At 45.0% G+C, this 15,962-nt stretch overlaps 1 protein-coding gene across 2 annotated transcripts in view; it reads left to right on the forward strand.

The window, feature by feature from the left end:
* The first annotated feature begins 430 nt into the window (after positions 1-430).
* The window catches only part of DBH (dopamine beta-hydroxylase), a 40,285-nt gene continuing 24,753 nt past the window's right edge, over positions 431-15,962 (forward strand). Inside the window, exons 1-2 of one of the 2 annotated variants that reach the window (XM_081178750.1) lie at positions 431-690; positions 15,599-15,950. In XM_081178750.1, the coding sequence (XP_081034876.1) occupies positions 15,600-15,950 (351 nt within the window). In that variant the 5' untranslated portion in view covers positions 431-690; position 15,599. Of the gene's footprint in view, positions 691-15,554; positions 15,951-15,962 lie in introns of those variants that run through there. The other variant, XM_081178749.1, reaches the window with a different exon arrangement.

The raw sequence follows: 15,962 nt of genomic DNA on the forward strand, positions 1-15,962 counted from the left end.
ATCCCCATTTCAGTGTTTGCAAAAAACAAAAGCGTCTCTTTTCTCAGGGCTTTGCCAGTAACACCAGTTGGTTTTATTTATTGATATAATAAAAGTCATAGGCTGTTGGCTGTGGTTAACAATGGCGGATTGGCCTTGTATCCTGAAGGTCCCTTGCCTGAAACCCTGAAGTGTCATTGCCAGTCAGTGCAGACAATACAGTGCTCATGGTCTGGTTCAATATGAGGCAGCTTGCCATGTTATAACCCTCCAACCAACTAATAAGTCTTAAGGACTCCTTGGTTTCATATGCTCCACCTTGATTGCTGAGATCCTCTGAGTGTGGGATATTTATTTGGGTGTGTCAAACCAACAATTCATGATTTGCTAGATAGGCACACGATAGGAGCTCAAGCACACAGAGTTTTCCTGTAAACTTGCTAGAGAGAACTCTGTGAGAGATTATCCCACTGTATCCTGACAGTGGGGAGGGCATAGCTATATATTCTCCTGCCTGTCTGGGTATGTTCTCTCTCTCTCTTCATCTTCCTCTCTCCACCATGTAAGCAATATGAGAACATCTGCAGTCTGAGCTCCAAGCTCAGACTCCATTTTTAAGCTAGACTTAAGTATATCTTTGTAACAATGATCATTTTAAGCCTGCCGGAATAAAGCTGCTATAGATCTGTTACTCTTCAACAAGTATTCTAAGTGAGTAAATGTTATTTTTATCTTTTACAAAGCTGTTTGTGTGATTGTTATTTTAAGTGGGAGAAAGAAGGAAATACTAGTCTAGTCTGCCTTAAAGCATCCTGGATTACTTAAAGGGCTAAAACTAGCCTATCTAAGCTTCCCTTTAAACTGCAAAGGGATGGCACTCTGTTAAGCTCACAAATGTGAGGAAGGAAGGGTAATATCTAATAAATATATCCTCTCCTAGCATCTATTCACATTCTCACAATGACAAGGCAATTCTGGTGGTTCTCTGCACCTCTAAGGCTCAGTCTGCTTCTGTTGGGTAGCAAACCTTCAGTACAGCAGGCCCTGTCCTGCGGAACTCTCTGCCAGTTCAGCAGGATTCCTTCCAGCCTTCTTTGAGATTCCTAAAAAAACAGGCCTTTGCCATGTGGATTTCTTTATCCCAACCAGTTTTTATTAATGTTTTTATTTATCTTATTGTAACTTTATATGCTCTATACCATCTTGCAGTATTTTATTTTTTAAAAAATGAATTTGCAGCCAACCTCTGAAGACTCTGGATGAATTACTTTTACCAGTTCCAGATTCTCTCTTTCCCATTTTTCCAATCTTACATAAGGACTTAAGAAGAGCCTTGCAGACTTGTGGAAAACCCACAAGCAGGACCTGAGCACAACAGCACTTTCTAGTTGTTGTTCCCCATCAACTGGTATTGAGAGGTACCCTTAGAAAGTACCCCCTAAGCCCCTGGGCTTAGAGATTCTGCTATCACAACAGATGTCTATAAGAAAAGCCTTGGAGCTGGATCAGGCCAGTAGCCCATCTTCTCCAGCATCCTGTTCTCACTGTGGCCAACCAGATGCCCAGAAGCACCAGTTTGCAATTAATTACAAACATTCACATGAAAATGCATCTGCATTCCCCCCCCCCCGTGCAATTCTGCCCAATATACATTTTGGTATGCAGAATTTCCCTAATACCATTTATTCCATACTGCTTAATCAAAACTATCATCACCGTTATCTCAAAGCAGTTTGCAGAAAACGGGGTAAAATATTCATCAAAAACAGACTTAAAAAAATAGTAGGCACCACAAGTTACCAAAATATAGCTAAAATAACAAATATGTTGGATTGGATTGAATGTGAGTCCTACTCAGAGTAGACCCTTTGAAAATCATGGACGTGACTAACTTCCATGCAGTACATAAGAGTTGCTACCTCCAACCATGGTAGTCCAGCATAACTGTCATGGCTAGTAGCTATCAATACCCTCCATGGATTTGTCCAATCATCTTTTAAAGCTATCCAAGTCTTCTGTGAGAATGAGTTCCACAGTATAACTCTGCACTGCATAGAAAAATGTGTGGGCATCCAGCATTCAGCTTCACTGGATGCCCACACATTAAATACATTCATTTGATTGGGTCTACTCAGATTAAACTCACCTGGACACAACCCACAGATAATATAGTGCATGTTTGCTATTTTCACCAATACATGCATTTTGTGTGCAGTTTCTCCTAATACATGCTGTTTCTTTCTTTAGCGCAAAATTCAGAGAAGTGGGTGCGTAATTTTTTAGATACATACTTTTTCATATACAGTGGTACCTCAGGTTATATACGCTTCAGGTTACAGACACTTCAGGTTACAGACTCCACTAACCCAGAAATAGTGCTTCAGGTTAAGAATTTTGCTTCAGGATGAGAACATAAATTGTGCTCTGGCGGCACAGCAGCAGCAGGAGGCCCCATTGGCTAAAGTGGTGCTTCAGGTTAAGAACAGTTTCAGGTTAAGTACGGACCTCCAGAAGGAATTAACCTGAGGTACCACTGTATTTTTTTATTAAAGAGTTTTCTTGGGTAACAGTAGAACATATAGAGCAGGGGTGTCAAACTCAAATTCATCGGGGGCCACATCAGCAGTTTGGTCACCCTCAAAGGGCCGGTTGTATCTGTAGGACTTTATCAAAGTTATTTTTCCTTAGGCACTGGTGTGTGTTGTCTTGAACCTATACACTATTTAATATACCTATTCCAGTATGATTTAAAATAAGAATAGAAGAAGAAATAATAATGGTTTTTTAAAAAGATGACGAGATGGGCTTCCAGGCAGACTGGAGCTCCAACGGGGAGGAGACAGGAGCCTGTCCCAACAGAGCAGAGCAGAAGCAAATGTTGCCTCCCCCCGCCCTGCCGCCGCACTCAGGAGTCGGAGGATACGGAGCTGCAGTTTGGGCAGCAGCAGTTTCTTCCTTGCAAGGGAGCCCCAGCGGCACTGCGAGCGCGGGTGGCCAGGATGTCCTGCTGGGGCCCCGAGCTGCTGCAGTTGCTCCCAGGGAGGGGGCTATCTGCCAAGTCCTCCGGCCCGGAGAAAGCCGATGTGTTGGCGTGGGGAGGGGGGCGGTGTTTCGTAGCCAGGCTCCCGCAGCCAAGTTGCTGGCAGGCTCCCACTTTGCTCCAGCCGCCCAGATGCTGGCGCGGTCCTCTTCGGGGTGGGAGGCGCCCCTGCTTTGCGGTGTGGCACACCGCCCACCCGCCCGGCTCCCTCCACCCCACTCTGCGCAGCTGAACCAGCAGCAGCTTCGCCTCTCCCAGCCCAGGCGCGCCGCCTGCGGCAAGACCTGTGCCGGGTCCCCGCTCTCCACTCGCCTCCTCCGTTCCCTTCCCTGCCTGCCGGCCCCGCTACTTACCCACCAGGGCAACCCCCAGCCAGCCCCTGGCCCCGCCACCCGCGCCCCCGGCCATCTCCTCGCCAGCTGCAGCGCCGCAGTGGCCTCTTCTTGCGGCCCGAGCAAGCGGCGTCCCAAGCGTGGCTCTCACTCCCTGCCCTCGCTGCCAGCCTCCACGGCTCCCTTGCACTCCAAAAGTTGCCGCACGCGCGACCTGCCCCCTCGAGCAGCCGTGCCTGGGAGGCTCCGAGGGGCGGAGGCAGCCGGCTCCGAGCTCGGCTTCGCGGGACCGCCTCCTCCGCAGCGAGCCCCGGACTGGACCGAGCGAGCAGAAAGCCTCTTTGCTCGGCCCGCAAGGCAGGCGAAAGTTGTGGGACCGGCCGGTAGGCAGCGCCGACGGGGCGCATCGGTTGGAGCCCTGTCTGCAAGCAGGCAGGGAAGGCTGTTCGCATGGGTCACTTTTTAGAAAGGCAGAGAGCCTCCGCCGGAGTGCGGACCCTAAATTCTTAGTCGGTACCAGTAAAAAGGATGAGAAGCTCGCTTCCTCGCCCTTGATGCCACGGGCCACATGACGAGGTCTGGCGGGCCGGATTCGGCCCGCGGGCCTTGTGTTTGACACCTGTGATATAGAGTCTCTGTTTTCAAGTCATAGAATCGTTCAAACAAATCAGTCATATTTAGAGTGAGATATTACTGTTATAGGCAATATAGGGTTGAGGGAAAACAGGAGAACAGAGAGGGGAGGGAAAGGGAAGATAGTAAAGTTTCATTCTTTCAGATAGTATATAAGCAAAAGTTTTGTGTCAGCATCCTGTAAACAGATACTTTCTTTTTGCTGGTGGATTGAGAGTCCAGGGGGCCCAGGGTGTGGTTGGTTGCAGTGGGGTTTTGTGTTTGTGTGTGTGCGCGCGCACTGTTGGGTCAAGTTAACCATGCTGATTTCTATGCTGTTGTGGGGGATTGGTTATTGTCTTGTTGGCTTGCATACGTAATTTAGGGGAGCCATACTGGGGTGAAGGTGCCCTCCTGTGTTTGTCCCCATGCTAACTTCAATTTGTTAGTTAGCTTTTCTAGTAGGGCAGTTTCCCATAAGAGTTTGGTACCAGTGATCCGTATTCACTACCGAGAGATCCCTCCAGTGTCTAGTTATGGCACTTCTAGCAGTTGAAAGTAAGTGGTTTGTGGTATGGCTTGGCTATCATTAATCACACAAAACTATCTCTGTCGAACAGGTGCCAAGTCCACCATGTTTCCTCCCCATGGTTATCCCGTTATCTCTGTGGCAAAAGAGATAACAGGGTTTAACTTCCAGTGCTCCGAAAAGGCTGCTTTCCACACTGAGAGAGTGAGACATTTTTGAAGGATTCATATGAGGGTTAGTAACCAAGAGCGGAACAACTGCAATCTTGCCCAAATACCACATAATAATCCTAGGGGTCAGTCCTTAGGACAAAGGCCAGCTAAACCACCACCCCCTTTCTTCAATTATTTGTGAGACTGTTATAAATTATGACTGAGGCTATCTGTCTGCCAGTTGAAACATACATCTGGAACACGACCCAATTGCTGGCTTAAGAAGAGATGGCAATTCAAAAGCTTAAGCGAAATGAAAAGGATGCTTTAATCGTTTGTACCTGAGAACGATTCTAAACAGCCAAGAGGTGTTCCAACTGTATTTTGTTTTATTTTTAATCCTCCATCTCGCCGATGAAAGTGCTGGTTGTAAGGTGAAATTACATAATTACACCACTGTGAGAAAGGAATGCAAGATGAAAAAACCATCTCATTTGATGGCAACCCAGTTGTTTAATCCCCCTCCATATTTATTTAGGACTACAGCTCCCATCCGCGGGTGGTGCTGTGGGTTAAACCACAGAGCCTAGGACTTGCTGATCAGAAGGTCTGCAGTTCGAATCCCCACGACGGGGGGAGCTCCTGTTGCTCGGTCCCTGCTTCTGCCAACCTAGCAGTTCGAAAGCACGTCAAAGTGCAAGTAGATAAATAGGTACCACTCTGGCGGGAAGGTAAACGGCATTTCCGTGTGCTGCTCTGGTTCGCCAGAAGCGGCTTAGTCATGCTGGCCACATGACCTGTGAGCTGTACCGGCTCCCTCGGCCAGTAAAGCGAGATGAACACTGCAACCCCAGAGTCGGTCCTGACTGGACCTAATGGTCAGGGGTCCCTTTACCTTTACCTTTACAGCTCCCATCAGTCTTAACTGTTGGCTGTGCTGGCCTCCTCTTGTATTATGCCATGAGGCAGGCATGGGCCACTGCAGGCCGGGGGGGCCTCTAGCTGACCGCTATAATCTGTGTTGGGAGTGAAACGACAACACATGCAACAGGCTACCTGAACCAGCAGGGAGCAATAGAGAGCAAAGCAACCTTTTCCAGACTTACAAGAGAAGAAAAAAACACCCCTTACTATTTCAGTTCTCTTCACCAAACACCATTTTATAAACCTTTATGATATATCCCCTGCCTCTTCCACCCCACAAGAAAACCCTCAAATACTTCCACCTATTTTACACCCTGATCCTTTAAATTGCCCTTTCCTCTGTTTGTTCTTCCTCCATGATATATTTATTGCATTTTTAGCCCACATTTTCCTCCAAGAGGCTCACAACCATGTGAGGTAGGCTAGTTTGAGAGGCAGTGACTGGTCCAAGGTCACATGCAGTAAGCTTCATGACTGAGTGGGGATTTGAACCCTGATCTCTCATTCCAACAATCTAATTACTATGCCACACTGCCCCCTCTCTTTGAGATAACCAGAGACAACGAGGCTGTGCCGTAAATGGGTATACTACAGAAAAGCACCAAAGTTTCCTAAGTGCTCAGCCCGTGCTCCTTCACATGGCAGACAGGAAGTTTGATGACAGAGGCCTAATTTATGCAAAAAAAGTATTTATTTTATTTATTTCACAAGATTTGTGTGCCTCTTGGCTGCAATAAAACCTCAAAATGGCTTACAAAAAAAATTGCAAGGAGAGGCATCCTGCAAGCTCCTCACCAAATGGAAGGTATGATATAGCCCAGAATGAAGTGGTATAGTCCAAACCAGGGTCAGGCTACCTCAGCCGCTGTCTGTGAGCAGTAAAGAGGCTTCCGTTTACTCGTTATCTGCTTTCACAAGGGAGGGCTTGGACATATTTGGAAGGGATGATTATCATTATTTTGTCAAGGTCTGTGATGCCAAGGAATCTGGAGTGAAATCTGGATAATGGAAAGGCATTTGAGATCAAGGCCCTCTGAGAGATGCGGATTTGTGGTGTATTAAAGGATTATTCAAATTTTCTTTATGCAAATGTGACTTTGCAAAAATTTGACAGCTGATGATAAAAAGCCCTGTTTAAGGAGGCTCCACTTGAGAGCTTTAGCACTCCATTATATGGTTTGATTGGCATGTCTGCCCAAATCCAGTCTGATGGGGCAGAAAAGGAGGAAGAGGGAGGAAAGCCCACCCTGTTCTGCACACTAGCCAAGTTTTTCAGATTTGGCAGCGACACCCTCATAACAGTGTCCTTAGAGCGGTGGCCATAGCTCAGTGGTTGGAGCATCTGTCTTGCATGCAGTATATCTCAGGTGCATTCTCTGACATCTCCAGGTAAGACTGGAAGAGACTCCTGCCTGAAACTCTGGAGAGCTTCTACCAGTCAGAGTATACAATACTGAGCTGGCTGGACCAAGGTTCTGACCAAGGCAGCTTCCTTTGTTTCCGGGAAGGGCTGTAGCTCAGTGGCAAAGCATCTGCCTTGCACGCAGAAGGTCCTAGGTTTAATCTCCAGTGGCGTCTCTGGGTATAGACTCACAGAATCATAGAATTGTGGAGTTGGAAAGGACCCTGAGGGTCATCTAGTCCAACCCTCGCCAATGCAGGGATCTCAACTAAAGCATTCATGACAGGTGTTCATCCAACCTCTGCTTAAAAACCTCCAATGAAGGAGAGTCCACCACTTTCCAAGGGAGTCTGTTCCACTGTGAAACAACTCTTACCATCAGAAAGTTCTTCCTGATGTTTAGTTGGAATCTGTAGCTTGAATCCATTGGTTGGGTCCTACTCTCTGGAGTAGGAGAAAACAAGTTTGCTCCATCTTCCACATGACAGCCCTTTAGATATTTGAAGGTAGGACTGGTGAAGACTCCTGCTGAAACCCTGGAGAGCCACCGCTGGTCAGTGTAGACAATACTGAGATAGTGGAGAGAATGGTATTACTCCAGGAAAACTGGTGGGAAATATTGTTAAAGATAAAATAACCAAGCATGTGGAAGAACAAGCCTTGCTGAAGCAGAGCCAGCATGGCTTCTGCAGGGGGTGAGTTCGGTCTCGACAACCTATCAGAGTTGTTTGAGAGTGTCAAGAAGTATATAGCTAAAAATGTTTCAGTTGACATTGTGTACTTGTCAGCAAAGATTCTCAAGTAAGCTTAGCAGTCATGAAATAAGAAGAGAGATCCTGTCATTTGTTTTGTGACTAATGCCTTTTCCAAACTTTTATTTTCTGGAGTACTGTTGTTATTTAGTCGTTTAGTCGTGTCCGACTCTTCGTGACCCCATGGACCAGAGCACGCCAGGCACTCCTGTCTTCCACTGCCTTCCGCAGTTTGGTCAAACTCATGCTGGTAGCTTCGAGAACACTGTTCAACCATCTCGTCCTCTGCCGTCCTCTTCTCCTTGTGCCTTCAATCTTTCCCAACATCTCGGTCTTTTCCAGGGAGTCTTCTCTGGAGCACTACCCTGCCTGTTTTTTGCCTGATTAAAAATAAATGCACTACTGTGCTTTGCCCTTACACTGAACCACAACGCTGGGAGCAGCAATCTCCAACCCATGCCAATGTGCAGCCATCTTCCTTGCCTCTGGTCCGTGGCCAGCGACTCATCCTCTTTCTCTCCCAACTCTTAAGAGTGTGGTCTCCCTTCCCTGACAATGTATGGTGTGACTCAGGCTCTCCCTAACTTCATCAGGATCCCCAGTAAATCGGATTAGGAGCATTCAGGTGCAGGACACAGATATCTGGTGGTGAATGTCAGAGGCCCTGGGGCATTGAATGTCCCAAGAGCTGCACACGGTCCATCTTTAGAAGAGCAGATGGAAGCCTGTCTCCTTCTCCTGCTCGCTTTGTCTGCTCCACCAATTTAATTTAAAACTGCAATGCCATACATCTATTTGATTGTAGCTCCGAGGGATGTTGCCTGCTCTAATCCCTAATTTAATGCATCAACAACGGGTTTTTAAAAACAACTTGTAAGTCACATTCCCTCCCCCTTTTTGCTGATTTTTAGTTTCCCAAAGGGTGTTTTCATTTCTTACTGGTGCAACACACTGAAAGATTCGGCTTTCTCAAGGTTTCTGGAATGAACATCTTGGATAATTTATCACAAGCCATTACTAGATCAGTCTTCACTATGTCTAGGGGGGTGCAGGGCAAAACACACTTACACCTCAGCACACACTAGGAAATGTCTCAAGGTGGATATTGAACTAGAAGAGCATGGGAGGGTAAATATCCATATCCATTGAACTGATCTTTCCTGCTGGATTGGAGTTGACCATACAGCCAAAGCAGGGTTGCAATTCTGGGAGTTTAAGCTTAATTACATAGGCATAGATTGGATTGCCCTGTTTGAGTCATGCATGTCAAGAGTCAGGGGCAGGGGAGGGTCCTGAAAGCAAACAAGCCCATTGCTCTATTCTGCCTCAGTCAGATCACACCTGGAGTACTGTGCCCAGTTCTAGGCACCACAATTAATGAAGGATATTGACAAGCTGGAATATGTACAGAAGAGGGTAACCAAGATGATAAAGGGTCTGGAAACTAATCCTTATGAGGAATGATTGAGGGAATTAGATATGTTTAACCTGGAAAAGAGAGGAGATATTATAGCCATCTTCAAAAATCTAAAAGGCTGTCACAAGCTTGTTTTATCCTGCTCTGGAGGGAAGGACCCTGGACCACTGCCCAACCAAAAATTAATTTTGCCTCGACCCTTCAAGTAGGAAATGTTATTACTAAGAGAGAGAGGCCGTGCTGGTTACATTTAAACAGGGCAGAGAAAGGAAGAAAGAATATCCAGCTGCCTATCCCAGAATTACCTCCAAGATTAAACAGTTGCTCCCGATGCCTTTAACCAGTTGGTTAAAGGTATACAAGTCGGAGCTAAACAGTACAAATTGAGAGCATTGCGGATGACTTAGTATTGACATTACAGGAGCCAGAATCTAGTACTAAAAGGGTTTTAGAACTGATTCAAGAATTTGGTCAGGTCGCAGGATTTAAACTGAATAAGTTAAAAACCAAGGTTTTAGAGAAAAATTTAACACCGATCGAGAGAGAGAGGTTTCAGAATGAGGTAGGTTTGACAGTGGTTAAGAAAGTGAAATACCTGGGGATTAATATGACAGCAAAAAATGGGAATTTATTTAAAGACAACTATGAAACATGCTGGGCCAAAGTGAAAAAAGATTTAGAAACTTGGTCAAACTTGAAGCTTTCACTGCTGGGTCATATTGCTGCGATAAAAATGAATGTATTGCCTAGAATGTTGTTTTTGTTTCAAACATTGCAAATTGTGGACAAAATGGATTGCTTCAAGAAGTGGCAGAGAGATATTTCTAGATTTGTCTGGCAGGGCAAGAAGCCCAGAATAAAATTTAAGATATTAACTGATGCAAAGGAAAGGGGTGGATTTGCCCTGCCAGACTTTAAACTTTATTATGAATCAGCAACCTTTTGCTGGTTGAAAGAATGGCTGCTTCTTGAAAATACAGACATTTTGGATTTAGAAGGTTTTAAGAACGTATTTGGATGGCATGCATATCTGTGGTATGATAAGGTCAAAGCACATAAAGCATTCAAGAATCATATTGTCAGGAAAGCATTGTTTAATGTCTGGATAAGATATAAGGATTTATTGGAAAACAAAACCCCAAGGTGGCTGTCACCGATGGAAGCAAAAGCACAGAAAAAGCTCAATATGGAGGCCCAGTGGCTGAAATATTGGGAAATTCTGGAACAAGAGAGAGATAGACTGAAATTGCAGAGTTTTGAGAAACTAAAAAACAAAGTGCAAGATTGGCTTCATTATTATCAGATAATGGAGGCATATAATTCAGACAAGAAAGTTGATTTCCAGGTGGAAAAATCAAAATTAGAAACAGAACTGTTAGAACCCAAAACTAAGATTTTGTCAAAGATGTATAACTTGCTGTTGAAATGGAATACTCAGGACGAAACGGTGAAATCTGCTATGATTAAATGGGCACAAGATGTTGGACATAACATAATGATGGCTGACTGGGAACAGTTATGGACCACAGGTATGAAGTTTACGGCATGTAATGCCTTAAGAGAGAATATTATGAAAATGGTATACATGACACCAGTCAAGCTTGCAAAAATCTATCATCTGCCCGATAATAAATGTTGGAAATGTAAAGAAACTGAAGGTACATTCTTTCACCTTTGGTGGACATGCCCAAGGATTAAGGCTTTCTGGGAGACGATATATAATGAATTGAAAAAGGTATTTAAATATACCTTCTTGAAGAAACCAGAGGCCTTTCTCCTAGGCATAGTCGGCCAATTGGTGCCAAAGAAGGACAGAACTTTTTTTATGTATGCTACAACAGCAGCAAGAATACTCATTGCAAAGTATTGGAAGACACAAGATCTATCCACCCTGGAAGAATGGCAAATGAAGGTGATGGACTACATGGAACTGGCGGAAATGACTGGCAGAATCCGAGACCAGGGAGAAGAGTCGGTGAAAGAAGATTGGAAGAAATTTAAAGACTATCTACAGAAATATTGTAAAATTAATGAATGTTAGAATGATGTTGGATAGAAATTAAGTGGTTTTCAGCTGTAATACTATAAGGGAATATGAAAAATGGATTATTAATAGGTAAAAATTTAACGTTACAATAGCTTAAGATTAAAGACTAGGATAAACAAAGAGGGTAAGGATTTGCTGAACCAACAAACTGAACTGGAATACAAAAAAGGGAGGCGTGAGGAGGTCCGGGAAATAAGCTAATGAAAAATAAGTAATGGAAAGAATGAGTTGTTTTTAACCATTTTTATTTTGTATTTTCTTACTTTTTTATTTTTATTTTGTAATACTTGGAAAATCTTAATAAATATCTTATAAGAAAAAGAGAGAAAGGAAGAAAGAATATCCAGCTGCCTATCCCAGAACTACCTCCAAGATTAAACAGTTGCTCCCGATGCTTTTAAAGTATTGAATGACACAAAGAGACCTTGTGGGAGTCACTGACATGAGGCCGAGGGTCATTAAGAGAAACCTTAATATGGAAAGACAGCCTGTTCCATGCAGCCTCTTACCACAAAAGCCAGTTCGAGGGGCAGAGAGCCCCTATAGTTCTTGCTCCATTGGCAACCTCTTGTGTGCACACTTGGAACCCTGTTGAGAGACCCTTCATTGTGCTTACCTCTTCTCTGGGGCTAGCAATTAACACTCACAGAACCACTGACATGAAAAGCCCTGCATGGCTGTAAGTAACGCTCCTGCTTTGATCCTAATCGTTCCTCTGGTTCCTTTGAATGCCATTCTGTTGCAAAAGAGACTTTGTTTTTCTGTTTTGTTTTCTTTGAATTGTAACAGGTGTCGCCCACAGCACCAGGCGCTTTGGGACATCTTGTGATGCCAGGCTTGCTTTGGAGACAAAAGGGGGAGTAATCATGGGGACTGGGAGAAGGATCAGAGGAAAACAGACCCCCAGAAGTCAGGCCCACTCTTTCCCCATGTTTCCAGGATCACCATATCAAAAGAGTTTAGACGGGGATGATGTCTGTATAAAAAAAAAATATGAGCCAAACTCTAGAGCAGGGCTGGGCAAGGGACTGTTTGCTCAGCCTGGGGGTCCAATTCCCTTCTGGGTGATATTCCAGGAGCTATCTGCAAGTGAGGGGCGGGGCCAGAAGCAAAAGTGGGTGGAGCAAGAGAGGTTTAATCCTTGTACAGTAGGCTGATTTGTAACACTCTCACACCCAACCCTGGGCCTGAGGTTCCCTGCTCCTGATCTAGAGAAATAATCAGGGGGTCTCCAGAAAAGGCCAAACCCATCAGAAGAATCCCTTAATGCATCTTGAAAGAAGCCCCATTGAACACAATAGGACATGTCCACTAGGCATGCTGTGCTTCCACTGATGGATGTAGAAATGCTTCTGAAAACCAAATGCTGGAGACCACAAGAGGAGAGAGAGCTCTTGGGCTTGGTCCTGCTTGTAAGCTTCTCATGGAGTCATCTGGGTAGCCACTGTGAGAAGAGGATGCTGGACTAGATGGGCTATTGGCCTGATCTAGTAGGACTCATAGTATGGTCTCCCTCTACTGCTGAAGGCAGCAATGCTTCTGAATTCCAGTTGCTGGGGATTGCAGGGGAAGATGATGCTCTTGTGTTAAGGTCTTCCGTGCAGGATTCCCTCAGACATCTGAACAGTCACTGAGAGAACAGGATGCTGGACCAGATGGGCCAATGGTCTGATTCAGCAGGCTCTTCTTAGGTGACATCCTTCTGATTAAATCTGCATTGTCTTGCTTTGTACAACCATCTCCCCCTGGCTCAAGCAAGCAATATTTGTGGGGAATGTCTGCCTTTCAAGTACATGTCAGAAGCAGCTATGGAAAACAGCCTGCAAAAATTTGTCTATTAGGAGGAAAGCACACTAAAATGCAGAGAAATCTCCATAAGGATTTCTTTTGTTTGTTTGTTTTTAAATCAAACTGATATGGACTTAAGACTGGGGGCAGGGTGAGAAACAGAGGAAAACTGAACAGACAGATTTATCCAACCTTCCTCTCAGGGAAGTGTGTGGAAGACAGCAAACTTTAGGGAATGCCAGGTGCAGGCAGCCAGGGGGATCGTGGCCTGATTAGAACACTTCTTATTTAGGACAGAACTGTGACAACATGGAGCAATGGGGAGCAGGAGAACAGGAACGGAAATGGCATCACCCACCTAAGCTGCATCATAAACGTCCATCCAAGCCGAAAGGCCAGTTTCCCCATTCCGTGACCTCTTCTCAGATGCTAAGGTCACTGCTGGCTTCTGGGAAAATCCAATTGCTCACTTGTCACACACAGATGGGAAGCAGCAGCTCCTGCAAAGGAGAGAATGTTTTCTTGAAATGCAACTGGGAGGAAGAGGAAGTTAGAAAGGAAGCTTTCGATATTGTCATTTAATGCAGCTCTTTATCCAGAATGATGAAAACTGAGTGGCATCTCCAGATCAGGCTGGGAGAGACACCCTGTCTATGAAACCAAGGAGAGATGCTGCCAGTCAGTGTACTGAGCTAGATAGACTTCAGTGGACTGGCTCCATATGAGGCAGCTTGCCATGTTCTTTTTTAAATTCAGTTCTTTATTCAGAACCATGAGGACTAGAATCTTACTTTATTTTGAGGGGAAAGGATACAGTTCATTGGTGGAGCATACGTTTTGCATTCAGAAGGTCTCAGGTTCGGTCCTTGGCAGCATTTCCAGCATAGGACTGAAGAAGCATAGGTCCTTGGCAGCATTTCCAGCATAGGACTGAAGAAAAACTCTCCATCTGAAATCCTGAGAGCTATTGTCAGGGAGGACAATAGGCAGCTTCCTATGTGAAGAAATGAAGAGTGCTGTCCTTTGCATTTTAAGCCTAGGCTAAATCTTGGAGCTCAAAGTGAATTTGCCACACACACACAAACACTGAGATGCTTTTCACTGATTTTCCTAGACAACAACCTCTAATGTTTGTTGGTGGAGGGGAGGAGAGAAAGAGATCAGATCCATGAGCCTCATGCCTCATTGTTTCTCATACTTCCAGCAACTCTGTATTGCCCTACACACACACACACACACACACACACACACACACACACGCCATAGACCAGACCAGACCACAAAGAATGCACTTGTCTTTGGGTATCGGATCTCCAGGAGTTGACGGAAGGGCTTCCTTTTGCTGCCATTGCATTTCTGATGCATCTGGCTGAATGAGCCTGTAAGGGAATCTGGCACAGAGAATCAAGTAAGAGCCAAAGTCAGCATCAGGTCAGAAAAGGAAAGAAATCCTATTCACACTTAAAAGGGGGGCATACCAAAATTCACTTTTCAAAACAATGGGTTGTGTGCATTAGTGCTACTCAGAGTAGACCCACTGAAAAGAATGGACAGAGCTAACTTGGGTCTATACATTTCATTGGGGCTACTCTCCATGGAACTTCACTGGATACATCCCAGTTTGGAAAATGAAACACAGCCATCCTTTGAAATGTGCACTTTTCTGAATTTTGCAATGCAATCCCTTGGCCCCAAATGTATATACTAGAGTAAAGTTTGCATAAAAATGCAGACATTAGTGAAAAGAGCATTCAAGGATCAATGCTGGTCTTTGATTGTAACAGTAAAGAGTTGATTTGAGCATACAAAAATGCATCATTATAGGAAATGGCCTTGCAAAAATGTGTTTCTTAGGCAACATTGCCTACATAACATTTATATCAGGAGAAATTCACACCCGAATGCTAATGATTATTTAAAAAAATGAAAATTGCAAACTGACATGGAAATGTGAAGATATGAATGTAAGATTGGAAAAATCAGAAATGGGGAGAAAGCCCCAAACTGACAGATTCACCCACCTCAAGTACTGGAAATCATGGATTACATCTGCCCAGTGGCAGAGAGAAGGAGATTTTGACAGGTATGCTTTTTGTAACTGCTATGAGGTGACAAGATACTGTAATCCTCTCTTTTCTGAAACCCCAAGTCACCTTGAGAATATTTTTAGACCTGTAACAAATGAAACAACAACCCTGGTATGTCATCTTTTGGGGAACGAGGGCTGCTTTGGAGGAACACTTGCTCCAGTTTGGAAGGAGAAAAAGTGAAGCTTAGACCATGGATGCAGAGTTTGCCGGTTAAGCTTCTCTTTAGGGCAGCGTTAGCAGGGCTTTTTTTTTTCCTAAAAGAAAAAAAAAAGAGATAAAATCCATCCAGTCTACTTCAATTGCCTCTGATAATGTCCATGGAGAATTAAAGCCAATTAAGGCAAGGGGGAAATGGAGAGCGACAAAGCCTTTGGCCCAGGAAAGGAGGAGGGGTGGTGGACACAAGGAGGGGGTCAATGCCACAATCCAATTTCCCAACCACTAAATGCAATTAAGTGGGAATTACTTACCCTATTTGCCTAGGAGGGCCAGCCTATAAATCGAAATGACCCAATCACTTCTTTTCTATTTGAGGATGCAAACCGCAAGGATGAAGCAGAAGCCGAGACCCTCCTGCCTGACTCTCAAGCTCCGGGAAGTGGCCTCCATGTATTTCACAGGGGTGGCCATCTTCCTAGTCATCTTGGTGGTTGCTCTGCAAGGCACAGATCCGAGGGAGAGTGGCTTCCTCTACAGGGTGTCGCTGGACCCTCAAGGCCTCCTGGAGCTCTCATGGAACATCAGCTACCCCCTGCAGGAGGTGTATTTCCAGATCCTGGTCAAGGAGCTCAAATATGGGATCCTTTTCGGCATGTCCGACCGAGGAGGCTTTCAGAACGCTGATCTGGCTGTCCTCTGGAGTGATGGACGCCAGTCCTATTTCGCAGTAAGTCTGTTG

The sequence above is a fragment of the Podarcis bocagei genome (genome assembly GCF_964188305.1).
Source record: "Podarcis bocagei genome assembly, chromosome: Z".
In the NCBI taxonomy this organism is placed as follows: Eukaryota; Metazoa; Chordata; class Lepidosauria; order Squamata; family Lacertidae; genus Podarcis; species Podarcis bocagei.